This window comes from Gymnoscopelus braueri (assembly GCF_963280865.1).
Source record: "Gymnoscopelus braueri genome assembly, chromosome: 14".
Taxonomy (NCBI): domain Eukaryota; kingdom Metazoa; phylum Chordata; class Actinopteri; order Myctophiformes; family Myctophidae; genus Gymnoscopelus; species Gymnoscopelus braueri.
The window spans coordinates 47,054,499-47,074,766 of NC_137619.1; the positions used below are offsets into that span (position 1 = coordinate 47,054,499).

Consider the following 20,268-nt stretch of genomic DNA (forward strand, 5'->3'; position numbering starts at 1 on the left):
GTCGCATCTGTGAGCTTTTAGATTGGCTATTTTCAAATAGCAGGGCCTTGTTTTCATAGACCTGGTTGCTTATTTCTCTCACACAATCTGGCAACATTGTTCAGTAGCATAGCATAATTGCAGATGATGTGAGCATCCGTAGTGGTTCTTCTCAAGGTACAGTGACAATTAATAAACTTACTTATACCCCGAAAACAATGACTAAAACAACCTAAAAGGTAGTTAATTGTGCCTCTGGTCGTCCGACAAAACATGGACGTAAAAAAAACACTCCGAAAATAGTTGCTTGTTCCCCCAAAGTTGTCCTCAGCAGGACAGGTGCAGGTGTAGCCCTGAAACATGACTGTCATACCATGACAGTCATGGTGCCGAGTCCCCCTGGTCTAAAGTTGTGTTCGATTTTTTCACGTTGCCATCTCTCACATAAACATAAACGTTCAGATTTCAAATATAAAGTGCTTACCACCGAGCCACGGATGTTACAAGGCGATGCGGACCGCGATGAGTACCCGTATCTCCCGTATTGTTCAATAAAAAGCATTTTAATCCCATCGCCGGCCATTTTCTTTTTTTGATTTTTTTTGTTTTGTAATGTATCAGAGTGCAATACACCTCCCAACCATTAGTGTCGCATGGTTGAAAGTATCGGAGACAATTTGGAGAAAATGGCCGGCGATGGGATTAAAATGCTTTTTATTGAACAATACGGGAGATACGGGTACTCATCGCGGTCCGCATCGCCTTGTAACATCCGTGGCTCGGTGGTAAGCACTTTATATTTGAAATCTGAACGTTTATGTTTATGTGAGAGATGGCAATGTGAAAAAATCGAACACAACTTTAGACCAGGGGGACTCGGCACCATGACGGTCATGTGAACCATGGCTAGTGCAGGTGGAGTGGACAACAGTGGTGGAAAAAGTACTCACATTTTTTACTTAAGTAAAAGTATCAATACTGCAATGTAGAAATACTCGTTTCAACTTTCAAGTAAAAGTCCGGAATTCAAAATGTACTCGAGTAAAAGTATAAAAGTATTGGTATCAAAATGTACGTAAAGTGCCAAAGGTTTAACTACTCATTCCACAGAATGTCCCATTTCATAAGTTTTCAAATGTATGAAATGTATAAAAAATCTTTTGAAAATAGCAGATCTACAAGCTCACAATGCGTTTCAGGGCTAAATGCGTTGCAATGCGACGCATTTTGAGCTTGTAGATCGGCTATTTTGAAATTGCCAAAGTATGAGTGAATGACTTGATTAAATCAGTATTAATTCAACTCCATTCAGCACCCTGGAATCAATGCCATTTGCCCAAGCCCATAAGGCGTAATGTGTGCGACACTGCCTCCTCCTGTCCATAATAATTTACTACAATAATTAACTACCTGACTCTTGTGCAGTGGTGTGAAGTGAGTACATTTGTAGTACTTATGTACACTTTTGAGGATTTTTTACTTTACTGGAGTGTTTCCCATTTTCAATACTTTTACTTCTACTCATCTACATCTCAGAGGCAAATATTGTACTTTTACTCCACTACAATTATTTGAACACTTTAGTTACTAGTTACTTTGCAGATATCAATTATTATATTATAAAACACACATTAACCACTTTAGCCCTATTTTATACCTAGGCTATTTGAAAATGACAGATCTACAAGCCCACAACGCGTCGCATCGCGACGCGTTGTGGGCTTGTAGATCTGCTATTTTCAAACATTTTAGAACTTTTACTTTTTGTACTTTTAAGTATATTTTGATGCCAATACTTTTGTACTTTTACTCAAGTAACATTTTGAACACAGGTCTTTTACTTGTACAGAGTACTTCTGCATTGTGGTATTGTGGCGAGGTTACTTTTCTGTGATGTTGACACTAGATGGATTATGTTTCTTATGGTGGAGGCGAGTGGGTAATGATGCCACAACAAGGATATCCAGTACTTTCTTTACTTGGCGGAACGGCAGGTTTACAGGACATCAGCACAATAACGCGGTACAGGTATGTTTAGAACTCACACAATAACTGTAATACAGTCTTTGGTTGTCAGTCCGTGGCTCCCGAGTAGAGGCGGAGGATAATTCACTCAAACATCTATACACTTTGGAAACCGGAACACAACTGACTCAAACAGGCGGGCTGCAGATACACAACAGAACCTTTGGTGCCCGCTGCCCGAGAGCCAATACAAACACATTATACTCAGCGGCACACACACAATAGGCTGGCAGCAACACAGATACTAGGGATAGGCTGGCATTTGTTCCCGCATTACAGTATTGATACTTTTACTTGCGTCAAAGATTTCAGTACTTTTTTCCCACCACTGCTCTTGCACGAATTTCCAACATTAACACCATCCTAACAGGTCCAGGGCCGGTGTCTCCACCCCGAAGGTTTAACAGTTTGCAAAAAGTACAGAGGTACAGTTATACAATAACGCTAAAAGAATAACACAAAAAGCCCTGAGGGCTTGTTTTTCCATTTTGGTCCCATGTATTCAATTCATCAAGACATAAAGACATACAATGTCTGAGTTGCATACAGTACGGATTGGAATGATGCTTCTTTAAAAGTGCATGAGATATTTAAACACGGTCTAACTAAACCAGTGGTTCTCAAACTTTTTCGTGTCAAGGACCCCCAAATTGACACTTATTAGCCCACGGACTCACCATTTGAATATGCCAGAGACCCCCATAAGAGAAGATTTGTTTTTTACAGCATAGCAGTGATTCTCAACCATTTTAATTACAAGGACCCCCAGTTTGACATGCATTAGGCTACCCCCATTTAATGGCATTTCTATCTCTGGGACCCCAATTTATATTGTAAAATCAATGTTAATTTAACTCAGAGTGTACAAATGGAACCAAATGGACCCGTTGGGGTCCATTTGGTTCCATTTGTACACTGTCAGTTACAGACCCATAAGGGTTCCTAATCATTTAGCTGGGGACCCCCTGGAACGTCCTCAAGGACCCCTGGGGGTCCCCGGACCCCACTTTGAGAACCAATGAACTAAACGACTATTTAGGCATTTAGCAGAAGCTCTTATCCAGATCAACCTACAATAAGCAAGGTAATCGCATGCATAGAATGCAGAGACAGTAGTGTGGTGCCACAGTAATCTAGGATGTGGCCGCAGGCCCCCTTGTGAAAAGATGTTGTGCCAGGGACCCCCATACAAAATGTGTGTTGTCAAAATGTTTCAAAGATATCCAAAAATCGTTCTCATTTTTTTCAGGATTTTGATGCTATGCTAAAGGACGACTTCACCCATTTTCAACCTGTCTTCATATAATTGGTCCTCACTAATGCTCAATGATACGATGTCACCATTTTTGTCTATTCACTCTGTGTCTCAGAGGAGAGCTGTGGACGGTTCAGAAACCTGTCTACCGGTGACATCATAGATGGGGAATCCAAGCTAATAGAAACTACAGGCTTTCTATTCCTGGAACGAACAAAAAAGCCCCTTCATAACGATGATGTCACTGGTAGACGGGTTTCTGAAGTGTCCACAGCCCTCCTATGAGACACAGACTGAGTAGGAAAAAATGACACAATTTTATCAGGAACATTAGTGAGGATCATATCGTATATAGGTATATGAAGATGGGTTGAAAATGGGTGAAGTCGTCCTAATTTAATAACTAACTACCCAACCAAGTTTCAGTATCATTCAAAGAACATCAACAAACAATCCTTATTGAAAAAATATTATATTATTATTATATATATCATGATACATTTGACTGACACACTTTGGCCTTGTCTTGTTAGCCTGGTTCAGTAATAGTACTCTAATGTGTTGTTTTTGGAACAACAGGTAATGTTGGATAACATCTTCTAAAAAGAAGCTTAAGGACAACCTTCATCACAACCTGCTGCTGCCCGAGACAAACAGCTCAGTCTGAAATGGAGATCAACAGAGCCAGGAAACAGGACGGGAAGTGTGTTCATATGGGCCAACCGTCACATTCTGAGAATGAAAACCGCCACCAGGTAAGATGCTGAGCTTTTAGATCTGCTATTTTCAAACATTTTAGTACTTTTACTTTTTGTACTTAAAGTATATTGCTTATGGAGCCTGTGGTGTCTGGGGGTGGAAGTAACATAGCATTGTTTCTAGAGCAGTGGTTCTCAAACTTTTTCATTGTCAAGGACCCCCAAATTGACACTTATTGGCCCGCGGACCCCCATTTGAAAAGATATGCCAGGGACCCCCATAAGACAAGATACAAGATTTTTACTGCATAGCAGTGATTCTCAACCATTTTATTTGGTCAAGGACCCCCAGTTTGACATGCATTAGGCTAAGGACCCCCATTTAATGGCATTTCTATCTCTGGGACCCCAATTTATATGGTAAAATTGTTTTTGGACGTTTTTGGAGAATAGTCAAAACGTCCTTTTGCACACATACTGCAATGGACAGGTGTGTGACGCGCGTCGGAGTAGGCTGTAGACACGAGAAGGGCAAAAAAAAGGAGTCCCACTTTCAGCCAGTGGTGTAAAGTAACTAAGTACATTCACTGAAGTACTGTACTAAAGTACAATTTTGAGGTATTTTTTTTTTACTGTACTGGAGTATTTTCAGTTTTCAGTACTGTTACTTCTACTCCACTACATCTCAGAGGCAAATATTATACTTTTACTCCACTACAATTATTTGAAAACATTAGTTACTACTAGTTACTTTGTAGATTTTTATTATTATTACAAAACATACATTAACCACTTCAGCTCACAACGCGTCGCAAAGCGACACATTGTGAGCTTGTAGATCTGCTATTTTCAAAGGATTCATCCTGCATAATGCGTGCTTTCTACTTTTGGTACATTAAGTACATTTTGATACCAATACTTTTGTACTTTTACTCAAGTCAATTTTGAATTCCGGATTCAAGTCAATTTTGAATGCAATGTAGTTCTACATGCAGTATTGATACTTTTACAAATATCCGAGTACTTTTTCCACCACTGCTTGCAGCCCAAAATAGGTGTACTAGAGATGGAACCTTTTGGTCGCTCGGACCTTCATCATACCTGATACCTGATTACTTTTTTTGCCCTTCTCGTGTGAGCTGCTGGAGAATAACACATTGTGTGCTACTCTTCACTTATGTAGAGTTTTAGACTGTACATTGTTTTATTTTAATATTTTTGTATAGAGAGTATGCACATGCGTCACTTTTCCACCGGACACGCCCCCCCCTCATCCTCCAGCAGGACTTTGCGTTATTGAAAACGAGCGCTTCCAAACTCTGACACAAAAATATTCACCTGCACAGAATGTATTGACAGAAAGTTGCTGCAGTACAGCTGCAATGTTGGTGAGTTTAACGTTGTTTTAATACAATCAGATAGGACTTTTCTGTTTGGATGTATGGGCTGTCAAGGCCAGAAAGTACTTTTTTTGCCACTCAGTAGACGTTCGCCCGCATAACTTCTGGGTACGATGATGTCACAAGCATAGCCTCTATTGCTGTTTGTTGCACTGTTGTTCGTCCAGTTTGTTTGAGTGTTAATGGACCACAATAGAAACAAGCGTTTGGCTTTTGTGTCTCCCGTCCATTTGGTGTTTTTAACCCGTTTTAAAAAAGCAGGACCCCCATAACTCTGAGAGTGTACAAATGGAACCAAATGGACCCGTAATGGTCCATTTGGTTCCATTTGTACACTCTCAAGACAGAGTCACAGAGCTGTAAGGGTCGATGTTATTGTTGAAAGCACTGTTGAGCTCCTAATTTGTCCACACAACGTTTTGTCGGCAGAACATCCACTCTCATGAGACCATTAGACAAGCCTCCGATGCACTGGTGGCCCAGGATGTGGAGATCACGGCACTGAGGGAACAGCTGAGGAGCTTCCATTCAATGGAGGCAGAGACTGAAGAGATCTTGAAGGACCTGGAGACCGTCTGCAATAGATCCCAAGATCTGGAGAGAAGAACGCAGCAGGTCATATATATATATATATATATATATATATACACACACACACACACACACACACACACACACACACACACACACACACACACACACACACACACACACACACACACACACACACACACACGTGTCATGTAATTTGGGGCTGCTAATTTGTTTTGTCTGATTAGATTCAGATTCACTTTATTGTCACTTAGATGCACTGGTTAGGTACACACACGTGGAAAAACGTACGCTCGGAAGCTCCAATACAATACTACCTAGAACACTCAATTAACAATAAAAACAGGGCAAGAATATCAGTCAGTTGTCACGTTTTACTGTATTTAACAGTCTGATGGCCTGTGGAAAAAAACTGTTCCTCAGCCTGCTAAGGGTATTTTATATCCCTTCACCCTTTTGGACTTTAGAGGGGAGAACAGTTTTTTTGTGGGGGTGGGTGGGGTCTTTAACCACTGAAGCCCTGTTTTATACTTTGTTGTGCAAAGGTTTTGTGGATTGTGAAAATAGCCAATCTGCAAGCTTACCCATGCATAGCAACGCAAGGCAACACATTGTGAGCTTGTAGATCTGCTATTTGCCCCATTTTTTAAATAATCAATTATTGTATAATCCATTAAATTGATTAGTTTGATTAACTGTTGCACCCATAATATTTCTTTCTTTGGTGTTTGGCAAACAGCTTCAGCGTTAACGCCACTAGATGGCAGTATAGGGTGTGAAGTGGCACACTCTCCCTTACAGTCAGTTGAACTGGTCAGAAGCCATCTAGATAAGGAAATGTCACCGCTAAAAAGCAAACATTGTTTCTCATGCAGAAGGCACAGCTATGACTGAGCCCTTGTGGGAAAAAAAGATATTTTTTTTCATCTTGTGTAACCACTTTATCCATATTCTATACTTTGGCTATTCAAAAATAGCAGATACTGTATACAAGCTCATAGCACACTGACTATGAACTTGCAGATCTGCTATTTTTTGCAAATCTTGATTTTTGTTTTTGCAAATCATTGACTATATATACTTTTTTTCAAGCAAACATCTTTAACTCAAATATTTGCTTCTGGAGGGTCCTTGGAACAAAATATTTTCAGATGGGGGGTCTGCGGCTAAATACATATAATTTTGGGGGTCCTTGATATGAAACTCTGTGCCGCGCTGTGAGCTTGTAGATCTGCTATTTTTGAATAGCCAAAGAAATCCTAAAATGACGCAGATGCGTTCCCGGTTCTTAACGGATTAAGAAACAACAAACAAGAGAAATATATGCATATGACGAAAGTTAAACAATATGCACTGTACATATGAGATAAAAGTATACAGTATATTCTAGAGACAAGGAGACAGAACATAATAGACGTTCCATCTACAACCACAAAGCACATCATGTATATAAAAACAGTTACAGGAAAGGACTGAAGTCAATTTCTTCATTTTCTGTGGCCTGCATTTGATATTGTCTAGCAGTGGTTGTCAACCAGTGGTCCGGGGACCACCAGAGTGGTCCTTGGGGGGGGGGGGGGGGGTACCAGGGGGTCCCCAGCAAAATGAGTTAACATAGCGTCACAATCATTTTAACCACTTGCTTTGGCTATTCAAAAATAGCAGATATCTGCTATTTTTGAAAAATCTTGAAAATATGTGCATAATATCTTTGAATATATATATATATTTTTTTTTTAAGCGAACATTTTTAACTCAAATCTTTGCTTCTGGGGGTCCCTGGCACAACATTTTCAGCGGCCAAATGTATATCAATTTAGGGGATCCTTGGCATGAAAAAGGTTGAAAACCACTGCTGTATAGAAATCTCCTCTCTGCAGTAATGGCTTAAGTCGATCATCCCCGCCATTGTTCTTCTTGGCCTTCAGACTATATCTGGTTTGCTGTTATCAACGTTGTCGGGCAGAAACCTCTCATCTCCATATTTTAATGCTTAGGAATGCGATAAAAACTAAAATTTCCATGAATTCAAGGCTTCATGGGGTGAGTAATCGATAGGAAAAAAAGTAATTTTTGGGGCGGAACTACTACCTTTACTTCCGTTTGATCAAAAGCAGTGGTGTAATAGGTACATTTACTCAAGTACTGTACTTAATTAACATGTTGAGGTATTTTTTACTTTAGTGGAGTATTTCCAATGTTCAATACTTTTACTTCTACTCCACTACCATTATTAGAAAACCTTAGTTACTAGTTACTTTGCAGATATGAATTATTATATTATAAAACACACATTAACCACTTTAGCCCTATTTTATACTTAGGCTATTTGAAAATAGCAGATCTACAAGCTCACAACGCATTGCATCCCGATGCGTTGTGAGCTTGTAGATCTGCTATTTTCAAACATGTTAGTACTTTTACTTTTGGTACTTTAAGTTTATTTTGATGCCAATACTTTTGTACTTTTCCTCAAGTAACATTTTGAACACAGGCCTTTTACTTGTAACAGAGTATTTTTATATTGTGGTATTGCTACTTTTCACTTAATTAAAGTATCCGAATACTTCTTCCACCACTGATCAAATGTGGGTTGTATTTTCAGATTGTATTTTGTTCTGTTCATATTGTGTCGTAGCACCAGGACCAGTCCAGGACTGAAGCATCGCTGTGCCATCAGCTCAGAGATGTAAGTATTTATGACACAACTGGAGGACTGGGAAAGGGTTTGTCCATAGAGCACCGAAGTCTGACGTAATTTACACATCCTACCTTGGTCACGTTTTTTTCCCCCCGTTCTGAATTCCCATAGACGTGTTTAACATCGCAATAAGAACTGTGTTCCAAAAATAAACAAATGACCCCAGCGGTTTTGCTCTTATGGATATGAAGCATCAACTGACGGTGAGAAAACGCTAATGTTACCTCCGCTGAATAGGGCATAGCAGTGGCGGCCATTTTCTGGTTCCACTTCAAAATACTCAATGCATTTTTCCCATTGACATTTCCAAAAATATTTATATCAATTAATTTAAGCCTAGAATCAAGCCATCCAGGGTCCTGGTGAATCATGGCCATAAAACATTTCTTTCTGTGATTTTATTATATTTTATATTTAATTACGTATATGATATACTATATTTAATAAATACCCTTTGTTTTGCCGTTTTCAAAAAAGTTTTTTCACAGAATCAAACGTTGTATGGTCATGATTCACCAGGACCCTGGATGGCTTGATTCTAGGCTTAAATGAATTGATATAAATATTTTTGGAAAAATGCATTGAGTATTTTGAAGTGGAACCAGAAAATGGCTGCCACTGCTATGCCCTATAGGCTCTATGCACAGCAGCCATATTGTAAGACATTCACAGGTGTTACCAATGATACTAATGAAGGCTGTGTTCCATTCTGGTCGGACAGAGTCAGGGTGCTGATATTGTGCATGTTGGCTCACTGGAAACACTGCCAAATGGGTGTGTAACTCTGAGAGTGTACAAATGGAACCAAATGGACCCGTAAGAGTTATGGGGGTCGTGGAAATTGAAAAATAAAGGAATGGAACAGAGCCTTCATTAGTATCACTGGTAACACCTGTGAAGGAAGTGATAATATGGCTGCTGTGCATAGAACCTATTCGTTCAATTTTCACCAGAAACAGACTGTATCAAATATAAGTGACTGACTACCATAAACGATACAGAGCCACCTCCCTGACAATATCGGCGAGACAGTTTTTTTATTTTTGGACCCCAATTCTTATATGAGACGATTCTATGATGAAACAATGTTATTCTCCATAGAGAAATTACAGTACTTTACGACCCAGGGGACGAACGAGTGACGTCAGGACTTCTGTACTCTATAGTCCATATTCACATGGCGGCCATTTTAGAATTTAACATTGCGTTGCTGTGGCAACTGGGGTGGCATTTCATTGACTTAATGGCAATATGGCCACCGTGTGAATATGGTCTATTGCTGTCCTGTCAGGTTGGCTTGTTATTGTCATCGCCAGAGGTGGAGATTATGTTTTCGTTCTTGTCCTTCCGTGTGTGTCCCCGTCTCAGCTAACATTGGTCAAGCTTCACGTGACACGTGACAATATGTTGTCATGTTGTCATAGCGCGGCACCGAGTGCCGCGCTTGTAGATCTGCTATTTTTGAAAAATCGTGAAAATCTTTCATTATCTTTTTTTAAAGCGAACATTTGTAATTCAAATCTTATTGCTTCTGGGGATTCTACAAATGTCAGATTTATTTTATTTTTTACTCATGTTGCTATAGATCAGTGGTTCTTAAACCTTTTCATGTCAAGGACCTCCCAAAATTATATGTATTTGGCCGCGGACACCCATCTGAAAATATGTTGTTCCAGGGACCCCCCAGAAGCAAAGATTTGAGTTAAAAAGGTTTTCAAAGATTTGCAAGTATTTTTTTCAAAAAATAGCCCAAAGAAATCTATAAAATGACACAGATATGCGTTCCCGGTCTTAAAGGGCTAACTGTGAGTGTGTGAGGCAGAAAGAGAGACATACTGGGTTTGGTTTGTGAGTGAGGTTGCGTGGGCATTCTCTATTTGTCTCTGTAAGGGTTTGTACTGGGAGTTCATCAACCCTGGCTGTATGGCTGTCTGTCTGCCTCTATTATGTCCTTGCTGTCAGACAGAAACCTTGTATCTCCACATTCCTGTAACTATATACAGTACATTTCGGCCATATGAAAATAGCAGATCTACAAGCTCACAATGTTTGTGAGCTTGTAGATCTGCTATTTTCAAATGATTTTTTATACATTATAAAACTTGTGAAATTGACATTTTGCATAATGAGTACTTTCTACTTTTGATACTTTAAGTACATTTTGATGCCAATACTTTTGTACCTTTACTCAAGTAAATTTAGAATTACAGACTTTTACAGTAACAGAGTATTGATACTTTTACTTAGGTAAAAGAGTACTTTTTCCACCACTGAGTACAGGTAATTTTTTACCCACTTCCTGAAAAGTAACGTGTTTTGGACATGCAAGGTTTCCACCCGACCAACAGTGACGACTATGCCTCTCATTCCCCCCCCCCCCCCCCCCCCCCCCGAGGCCTTGGAGAGGAACCAGCAGTGGCAGGCGTACGAGCGGCAGAGAGAAGGCCGCGTGAAGAGGCTGCTGGCCAGGCTGTCATGGCTGGAGGAGCAGCTGAACCGGGCCAACGAGGGCCTCTCACGGCACAAAGAGGCCCATTCAGACGGTGAGCCGTGCGCGGGGGGACAGTGGGAAGTGGGGCACTAGTACTCACACACTGAGACATCTGCTTAAACCAGGGACAAACGACTTCACTGTCACAACGGAGTACTTCAGTCAGGACAACAGGCGTTTAAAGGCAGTGATTCTCAAGCTTTTTCATTTCCAGGGGGGGGTCTTGAAATTACAGTTTGATATCTCTGCTGTCAGGCAGAAACCAGCTAACTCCAAAATGTTCATTTTTCAGGTAATGACAAAAGAACAAAACAAAAAGTGGAGTTAGGAGGTTCATTGATAAGAACAGCTCACAACGTTGTGAGCTGGCAGATCGGTTACTTTCGGTGTATGGAACTGGCGCGCAATTAAGTATGAGTTCGGTTTTAGTGGAAGTCAGTGATTGTGAACTCTGAGGTGCCCCGATATACACCAATCCACGGAGCGCTGCCCTGTAGGGGGCGCCGCCATTGCTGCGGTGTCAGACTCGGTCAGCTGCTGCTGCGCGGTGTCATTCAGCTGTTGTCACTGACTGCTCACGTTACTCTTTTACCTGCTTTTTACTAACACTAACTTTACTAAGATGTACAGAAAATCGGGACGATCCTGTGTAGTTTATGGCTGCTCCAACAGCCAAGCAGGTAAAGAGTAACGTCAACAGACGGACAGAACCACAGCAGAAGCTGATGAGTCTTGACACCGCAGCAATGGCGGCGCCACCTACAGGGCAGCGCTCCGTGGATTAGTGTATAGGGTGGAGGTGAAGAGCTCAGGGACATGAAGCTGAGTGGGTTTTCCCTCCACCGAGTCCAGTATTTTCCAGTACCTCATAGTTCATTATCATGCTTACATCATGGTCACTTAACCCTTTAAGACCGGGGACGCATCTGTGTCATTTAAAAATGTATTTGGCTATTCAAAAACAGCAGATAATACAAGCTCATAGCACTATGAGCTTGTAGATCTGCTATTTCTTTTTTTATCGTGAAAATTTGCGAATATTTGAATATACATATATTTTTAAAGGGAACATTTGTAACTCAAATCTTTGCTTCATTAGGGTTCCCTGGAACAAAATATTTTGAGATGGGGGTCTGGCCGTGGCCAAATACATCAAATACATATAATTTTGGGTGGTCCTTGACATGAAAAAGTTTGAGAACCACTGATATTATTGGCGCGCCCCCCCAAAGCACCCTCACACACTAATATATAACATTGCATTGTCAACATTGCAAAATAAACATTATACATTTTCACTGGACAGGGTTTACAACAAAGTTCAAGTTCACGTGTGTAGATCTGCCATTTTGAACAATTTAGAATTATTATTTTGTATTTGTCCCTGACACAAAATATTGTCCACGGCCAACTACATGTTAATTTGGGGGTCCATGACAAGAAAACGTTTGAGAAGGTACTGATGCAATATGTGAGTGTTGTTGTTTTTTTTGCCACCCTGTGACTGCAGAGATGTGGAGGAGAGAGCAGGAGACGAAGGAGCACTATGACAAACTCCTGTACAACGCCAACACGCAGCGAGACGAGCTCAGGGAGCAAGTCAGCTCGGCACAGCAACGCATGGAGGACATGCAGTGGAGGTGGGTCACACACAAAGACCAAACCAAATCATAATTATTACACCCGTTTCATCCCATGGGGGGAAATTCAGTTTTCAGCTTCACCCACCCTGAGTGATTCACTCTAGGAGCGTGTGTGTGTGTGTGTGTGGTGGGGGGGGGGGGGGGGGGGGGTTAACCCATTAAGACCGGGAACACATCTGTGTAACCACTTTAACCATTATTTTTATACTTAGGCTATTCAAAAGTAGCAGATCTACAAGCTCGTAGCGCGGCACCGAGTGCATTTACCAATGTTGTTTTTAATGCTCTTGCCTCTTTTTGTGTCTTTTGTTTTTAAAGGTGACAAGCACCATGAGTCGCGGAGAACGGTATTTTGCTCCCATGTAGCCTATGCCGAGTGCGTATTATGAAAGTGACAATAAAAAACTCATTCCGATTCTGATATTTAAAATCATAGGGCTTAAAAATTCATGAATATTTGTTTTTGTTTTTGTCACATTCCTGAGCCAATAATTTGATGACCGGCAGCGGTTCCGGTAGGAGACACAAAGAGTCTCCTTTGTGTCTCCTACCAGAACCACTGCCTACCGGTCCGCTGGTCATCAAATTATTGGCTTAGGAATGCGACAAAAACTACTAGTCTCCACGGGGTGACTAATCGATAGAAAAAAAAATGTTTTTTGGGTGAACTAGTGGTTAATTCATAATATATTTGTGTACATTTGGGACCCAAGAGTCGGAGTCCCTTCCTAGAAATACAGTGGAGTCAAACGCACAATATTTCTATTTGAAATGCAGCGGAGTGAAAGTCTACAGTATATGCTTGCAAAAAACTCAAAAAATGTACTTAATAAGTACAGTACCCAAGTAAATGTACTCGGTTAACCGTCCACCACTGTGGTGTAGGTGTGAGGCGACGCAGAGGGAAGTGGAAGAACTGGAGCAGCAGGTGGAGGCTGAGAGGATGCAGACCAGGAAGAGCGTCCAGGAGGAGAGACGTCGCTGCGGCCTGAAAGAAGACACGCTGAGGGCCGAGGCCCTGGAGCTGCACAGCAGCCTGGAGATGGAGGCACGCAGGTCTGCTGAGCTCCAACTGCAGGTACTGTAGGTAATCTCAAGGACTCAAGGACCCCAACGGAAACAAGTCCGCAAGGACTTTTTTGGCCGGACCTTTTAGACAAAAGCATTATAAATGTAACTGTGTTGTTTTACATTCTTTTGCCTAATAAAAATTTCAATCAATCATGGATTATTAACCCATTAAGACCGGGAAAAGCATTTTAGATTTGAACCACTTTAACCATTCATTATCATATCCTTTGCTATTCAAAAATAGCAGATATACAAGCGGCACAGAGTGCTGCGCTATGAGCTATGTTTTAAAAAATCATGACATTTTTTTCAGGTGAACATTTTTAACTCAAATCTTTTCTTCTGGTTGATTCTACAAATGTCTTCTAAATCCTAACGGTTTTAAAAAAAAAAAAACGTATGTTGCTATATATTAGTGGTTCTCAAACCTTTTCATGTCAAGGGCCCCCAAAATGTATTTGGCCGCGGACCCCCATCTCAAAATATGCTGTTCCAGGGACCCCCCAGAAGCAAAGATTTGAGTTAAAAATGTTCGCTCTAAAAATATATATTCAAAGATTTGCACACATTTTTCACGATTTCTCAAAAATAGCCAAATTATAAAATAATGGTTAAAGTGGTTACACAGACGCGTTCCCGGTTTTAATGGGTTAAAGTATGTACAACGGAATCGCTGAAAAGCGGATGTCGCCTCTCAACCACTTCCGTTTAGTCTTTGCAGTCGTGTAAATATGTCCTACTGTAAATTAAATTGGTTTACGGTAGGTATACCTAGGTTGCTGCTTAGCAGAAACAATGTATTTTAAAGATATTTTTTAAATATATTTTTGTGAACGTAAATGACGAACGATGACAACTTCCTTTGCAGCGCTTCCAGGGGCCGTAGTTAGTAGTTACAGACTATGTAGCATTAAAAAGATTGTGGAATAGTTGTTTGGCTTGAGAGACTAGTCCATATACAAACTTGCTGACACGTAAGCTAATTCAGGTGAATCTAGTCTATATGTAAACTAGTGACATGTGAACTCATTTCTCTAGAGATCAGTCTATACAGTATGCAAACTTACTGACCCATGTAAACTAATTTCTCTCTTCTCAGGTGAATCTAGTCTACAGTATATGCAAACTACTGACATGTGAACTAATTTCTCTAGAGACTAGTCTATATGTAAACTACTGACATGTAAGCTAGTTTCTCCTCAGGTGAATATAGTCTATATGTAAACTAGTGACACGTGAACTCATTTCTCTTCAGGTGAATCTCCTGCAGAAGTCCATGGTGAACTATGAGGAGGACCAGAGAAGGATCACAGTCCTGGAGCAGCAGGTATCGTTTCCCAAACACTGGGTCGGGACCCATAGATCCCTCTTGTTTGTTTACAAAAAATAAAATCGAAGGATTTTCAAAAACCGAAACAAATTTAATTAAAAAAGGAGATTTTCATATTCATAAATAAATAAATAAAAACATCTAAGAAGTAGTGAAGCTGGCAGATCTACAAGCGGATGTGTCACGTTTGGGGGAGCTTGTAGATCTGCTATTTTCACTAGTTTGGGTCCTGGGGAGACATCACATTTCTCTTTTTAGGTCTTTGAGCTAAAGAGTTTGGGAACGACTGGCGCGCGGTATACCCACAATGCACTGCCCCCGTCAGTGGGGTGCCTGCATTCCCAATTAAGTGGTAATTGAATAAACGGTCGGTATTAAAGAGGAGCCCAGGTTTTCTGCCGTTAATCCACTTGAACTTTTAACGACTCCACAGCCATTAATTCCTCTTTAATGAGGATTATCCATCCACCCGTGTCAGGAAGTGTGACACTGGCCATTAGGGTGGCTGAGCTCATTGCTCATTCACAGGGATAGGACCTGGCTCTCTTCATTCAGACTTAACGTCTGCAGGTGAAATCGTAATATGAGATAAACCAATCAGAATGGTAGGACTGGAGACGAGACTTGCACACTTATTGATTTTGCCGTTTTATCGCAGGCGTGTTGACCAGTGGTGGAAAGTAACTAAGTACATTTACTCAAGTACATTTTTTAGGTATTTGTACTTTACTTGAGTATTTCCAATTTCCAATACTTTTACTTAAGTAAACAAATTGAGTAGTTTTTCCACCACTGGTGTTGACCAATGTGGAATAACCAAGCAAAATAATCACGCACAATTCAAAATGTTCTGAAACAGATGGAGATGTCTTCCAAAACCCTGGAAGACGAGCGGCGAGAATGCCTGTGTTTACAGAAGCAGCTGCACAAGGTTCTGAAGAACCTGCACAAAACCGGGCACCACGCGGCACAACGCTCACAGGTTGGTCTCATCACACACAAGAGCCAAACAACAACCACCACTGGCACTGCATGCTGTTTCTCTGGCACAGTGATATAAATGAATTGGTGCTGATAACACCATTCAGCGCCTGAACCCTACTGTAACTGTATATCGTCGCTTATCTCCATATTCTTTCATAAATTAGTGCCCTACGTGATCAGGTTTCCACCCGACAGCGACGATATAATTTGTTGACTGGAGTCTACACCAAATCCTCCTCAAGGCTCATGTGCACCAAATCTCTTCGGCAAAAATAGCCACGTTGTGAGTTTGTAGATCGGCTGTAATTTTCATCAAATGTTCACCCCAGAAGAGGCACACTATAGGCTTCATGTAGTTAACCAGAATTATGTTACCGTGTACAGCACCCAAACAGTGGGTCGGGACCCATTTTTGGGTCGCGGGCCCATTTTCATGGGTCGCGGGTAAATATGCCTTTATTTTTTTGTTTCCTACATTTAGTTTTTTATTATTTCAAAAGATTTAAAAAAAATCAAACAATTCATAATTTTTCATAAGTTAAACATTTCTTAGTTTTTCCAAATAAGAAAATGTTTCCATAAGAAATAAAATAAAAATCAATTTATTAGAGGGAAAAACATACTTTTAAGAAGTAGTGAAAATAGCCGATCTACAAGCTCACAACACGTCGCAATGCCACGTGTTGTGAGCTTGTAGATCGGCTATTTTCTCTAGTCTGGGTCTGGATCCAGTGGAGACTCAATCTCGGGCTAACAAGTTTGAGAACTACTGGTGTGATGGTATGACCTCTTTTATTTCACATCGGTTGTCTGATGGGCGTTTCACAGAAGGAGCGGCAGGGTGCCACCGCCGGCCCAGACGAGGCCAGGCTTCACAGCAGCAACAGGCCCAAACCCTCCAAGCAGAGCGCGCCGTCCTCTCCTCCTCGCACCCCCGACTTAGTGGACGAGACCTTCCTGGAGTGTCCCGGGTGCCAGGCCATGTACCCCACCAGCCGCTACGGAGAGCTGCTGGCCCACCTGGAGCGCTGTCTGGACTGAGAGAGGAGCCTGCCCCCTGCCGCACACGCGCTCTTTTAACCCATTAAGACCGGGAACCATTCTAGATTTCTTTGGCTATTAAAAAAAATAGCAGATATACAAGCTCATAGCGTGGCACTGAGCTGGTAGATCTGCTTTTTTAATTTTATTTGTGCAAATATTAACTAATTTTAACTCAAATCTTTGCTTCTGGGGATTCTACAAATGTCTTCAGTGGTTCTCAAACTTTTTTCATGTCAAGGACCACCCAAAATGACATGTATTTGGCCGCGGACACCCATCTCAAAATATGTTGTTCCAGGGACCCCCCAGAAGCAAAGATTTGAGTAAAAAATGTTTGCTTTTGAAAAAATATATACATGTATTCAAAGATTTGCATATATTTTCAATATTTTTCAAAAATAGCCAAATAAATCTTAAAATGACACAGATGCGTTCCCTGTCTTAATAATGGATTAAAGGGGCAAGACCACTTTGGTAGAGGCTTGGGTTTGTGTAGTTATACCTTGCCATGATGTAACTCCAAAAGGTGGGTGAGAAATCATTGCTCCATTAATTAGAAATAGACCATTCAAAATATGCTCCTCATTGACTTGCCGTATCTATCAAAGTCACTCTTTTAGCCTGCGAACGGATGCCAAGAAAGCTGATTCTGATAGTATGGATTCAAACCATCACACGACCCAGCACAGTTTTTTTTTTTTAAATAGAAATGTCAACTTCCTGTCGATTTTGCTATTTTTATTAGGAAGAAAACCCGGACGGGATACGAGGATTTTTATTTTGGAGTTACATCATGGCAAGGTATAACTACACAACCCAAACCTCTACCCAAAGTGTTCTCTTTCCCTTTTAAGGGCTGTGTCCACAGGAAGTATTTTTTTGCCTGTCTGCCATGTATTTCTATGGTAAAGACGTGCTGGTGCTGCTCCTCTTCCCAGCGTCTGAGCATCGCACTGCAGCGCTCTCTGTCCCCATCGTTTCTTTTTTTTTTTGCCGCAGCATCCTGGGCAGTTCAAGCAACACATCTGTGTCATTTAAGATGTCTTTGGCTATTCAAAAATCGCAGCTCTACAAGCTCATACTGTAGCTATGAGCTTGTAGAGCTGCTATTTTTGAATAGCCAAAGAAATCTTAAGTGACACAGATGTGTTCCCGGATTGAATGGGTTCAACTTTTGGAGAGGAGAGGAGTGCCACTCTTTGAATCCTCCTGATATTTAATCGTTACCACAACCATTTGACGGTCATGTTTTACAGTAGTTTCAGTTACGCTATTTTTGCTAATGACGCGGACGACGCAACGTTCTAGCTAGCACAACAGCGGTTGGTAAACACAGTGTGCTCACTGTGGGCATGATATCCAAAGTTTGTAAAGGTTTAGTTTGAATGCATGCAGTTGCTTTAAGTTTGTTATCGAGTAAACAAGAAAACTGTTGTTGATCTAAAACATGTTTTGTTCATTTCAGAGAGCAATACCCCTCTTAAAGGATTATTGTTGTTATTATTATAGGGTCATTAAGTTGCTGAGGTTGTGTTTGTTCAGTATTGCACGTAGAAACTATTCAGCCACAAAGTGTTGCTTTGTAAAGATAATATCTTTATTATAGATTGCTTAAGGATATTGATATTGAAATAACCCTTTTGTTATGCATGTTTATTTCTTTGTTTATTTTATTTTTTGACATTTCGCAATAACAGAATTTAAATGTACATGGAGTTATTTGTGAAATAAAAGTCCATTACTCTTGTGTGCCACTGTTGGATCATATTATTAAAATGCTTAAGTGCTTGTTTGACACAGTTCAAACCAGATCAATAGCTCAAAACAGATTGTGTTTAAGTTTAATCCCCTTCCTATACTATTTAAAGGCAGGGGATTAGTATTGCTGCTGGCTGAGAATAATGCAGCAGACGGGAGACGGGTGTGGAACAGGCTTCTACACACAGCACTGCGTTAGGACTTACTGTAAGACACACCTCAGCCCTCCTTTGAGGAAGCGTTCATTCATTATGAAGATGCATGTTCATGGAAAGTTACGTCAGCCTAGCCAGTCTGAGAAGAACTACGGGGTGGGGTTGTTGTTTACTGACAAAAATAATATTGTACACCAACAGTCACCAAGTGTAATTGTATTTTTTCTTTTATTAACCCATTTAGACCGGGGAAGAATCTGTGTCATTTTTAGTGTTAGGTTTCTTTGGCTATTGAAAAATAGCACATATACAAGCTCAGAGCTTGTAGATCTGCTATTTTTGAAAAATCTTGAAAATGTGTGCACATTTTTGAATACATACCTATTTTTAAGCGACACATTTCAACTCAAGTCTTTGCTTCTGGCTTCTCGGGATTCTACAAAATGTCTTCTAAATCCTAACAGTTTTTTGAAAAAAAAACGTATGTTGCTATAACGGTTCTGAAACTTTTTTCATGTCAATGACCACCCAAACTGATATGTATTTGGCCGCGGACCCCCATCTCAAAGTAATTTGTTCCAGGGACCCCCCCAGAAGCAAAAATGTGAGTTACAAATGCTCACTTAAAAATATATATACATATATAAAAAGATTTGCGCAAATTCTGACGATTTTTCAAATAAATTGTAGATCTGCTATTTTTGAATAGCCCTAAAAAAATCTAAAACATGCGTATGCGTTCCCGGATTGAATGGGTTAAGAGAGAGAAAAAACTCAAACTTTTAATCTAGTATTGTACCCAACTTCAATGTAGATGCATGTCAGGGTTGGCCTTCAAAAGCAAGGACATCAACTTTTTTTTTTATATGCAAATAAAATGACTGGAAATATGATCTTTTTCTTTATTATTGCAAACAGCACAGAACATGTTATCTACACTGAGGGGAACAATCAATTCATTGTGTCTCCTTTGCTTGCCACCATGGAGTAACGATGCTGTTTGCTTTAAGCTTTTGTCCATGTTGACACGGCAGCCGGAGCAAACGGCAGCACAAAGACCGGTTGACAGCCACCCCCACCTAACCCCTTTAAAATCACCATGCTTCCCTCAGCAGGTTCTTCCCCTGAGGTACCCTCAGAGTCTCTAGTTCACCCTTGGATCAGAAGACCTTCAGGCTTACA

The 20,268-nt window shown here is 40.6% G+C and overlaps 1 protein-coding gene across 2 annotated transcripts; it reads left to right on the forward strand.

Annotated features, from left to right (window-relative positions):
• Window positions 1-122: 122 nt before the first annotated feature.
• On the forward strand, window positions 123-17,221 carry LOC308100200 (centrosomal protein of 55 kDa-like). Of its 2 annotated transcripts, none has more exons than XM_080449156.1 (10): window positions 123-156; window positions 3,839-4,014; window positions 5,787-5,972; window positions 8,548-8,598; window positions 11,006-11,153; window positions 12,612-12,741; window positions 13,630-13,822; window positions 15,071-15,142; window positions 16,005-16,127; window positions 16,958-17,221. In XM_080449156.1, the coding sequence occupies exons 2-10, from the start codon at window positions 3,928-3,930 to the stop codon at window positions 17,168-17,170; spliced, it is 1,203 nt and encodes a 400-aa protein (XP_080305282.1). In that variant the 5' UTR covers window positions 123-156; window positions 3,839-3,927; the 3' UTR covers window positions 17,171-17,221. The 2 variants fall into 2 exon arrangements, with proteins under 2 accessions (XP_080305282.1, XP_080305281.1); XM_080449155.1 differs by lacking the exon at window positions 123-156 and adding an exon at window positions 1,923-2,007.
• The last annotated feature ends 3,047 nt before the right edge of the window (window positions 17,222-20,268 follow it).